We start from the raw sequence: 1,170 nt of genomic DNA, 5'->3' as shown, positions 1-1,170 counted from the left end.
ACTAAAAAGTAAACCTATTTAACAAATAAAATGTTAAGATTTTTAAGAAACTCAGTCTGAATGTAAAAATAGCAAAGAAACAACTACAGTAGTCCCCCACTTATCCACAGGAGGTAGTTCAAAGAACTCTAGTCGATTCCTGAAGCAAAGGATAGTAACATCTATGTCTATCTCCATCTACCTATCTATCTATCTAACTATCTATATCTTATATGTACCATGGTTTTTCAATCTGATAACTGAGATGGCTACTAAATGACTAAGGGCATATATAGTGTGGATAAACTAGGCACAGGGATATTCACGTCCCAGGCATGATGGAGAGGGACAGCATGAGATTTCATTACTTTACATAGAATGGAGCACAATTTAAAACTTATAAATTCTCTACTTCCAGAACTTTTCCATTTAATATTTTTGGACCATGGATAGCTGAAACCTCAGAAAGTGAAACTGGGGAAAAGGGAGTACTACTGTAGAAAAAAGTAAGGAAAATGATAGTTAAAATTTGAATAGAAATATATGAAAGAATTTTTCTTTAGTTTCCATTTTCACTCAAAATTTCTTAATTATTTACACTTCTAACCCCCAGTTTAATTTCGTGTTTATATTTATATGCAAGTGCATAATATCAAAATGTTTGTGAATTAGCAAATAATATTACTCCTACACTGGAGTAAGGAAAGAGTAATGGAAAGAGAAACTACAGAAAAAATATAATTGGTGATTGTCAGTTGTCCAACTATGAAGGCTACACAACAAAACCATCAATACACATCACTTACCTTTTCAAGTAAGTAGCCAATGACTAAAAAGCCTTTTCCACCCAGCATCTGTTCTTGCATGGCTACTGAACTTTTAAGTAGTTCAACCAGGAATGCCAAAAGAGTAGCACTGCATGTAAAGTACAGATAATTTCATTATGTAATCATCAAATGTTTATTATAAACATAGTGTTCCATTTCAGTATTATGACAAAAAATAACAACCATATTCAAATCTAACCTTTATTTTGCTGACAATGGCTATTATACTTTATATTATACAAGAATGTATTTTCTCACAAACATGAGAAAATTAATGTTATCCTTTCCAAATTAAATATAATAAATTGAATCATAACCATATAGTTTTTTAATATTCAAAATAAAACATCAAAGATTATCTGTG

General features: G+C 30.6%; 1 protein-coding gene across 1 annotated transcript in view; it reads right to left on the bottom strand.

The window, feature by feature from the left end:
* The window catches only part of LOC105810121 (neurobeachin-like), a 160,292-nt gene extending 159,447 nt beyond the window's left edge, over positions 1 to 845 (bottom strand). The window contains exon 1 of the mRNA XM_012644040.1: positions 786 to 845. Coding sequence (XP_012499494.1) covers positions 786 to 845 — 60 coding nt within the window. The remainder of the gene's footprint in view (positions 1 to 785) is intronic.
* Between the last annotated feature and the right edge of the window lie 325 nt (positions 846 to 1,170).

Source organism: Propithecus coquereli, unplaced genomic scaffold (assembly GCF_000956105.1).
Source record: "Propithecus coquereli isolate 6110/MARCELLA unplaced genomic scaffold, Pcoq_1.0 Scaffold205, whole genome shotgun sequence".
In the NCBI taxonomy this organism is placed as follows: domain Eukaryota; kingdom Metazoa; phylum Chordata; class Mammalia; order Primates; family Indriidae; genus Propithecus; species Propithecus coquereli.
This window is presented reverse-complemented; position numbering and strand designations above follow the sequence as displayed.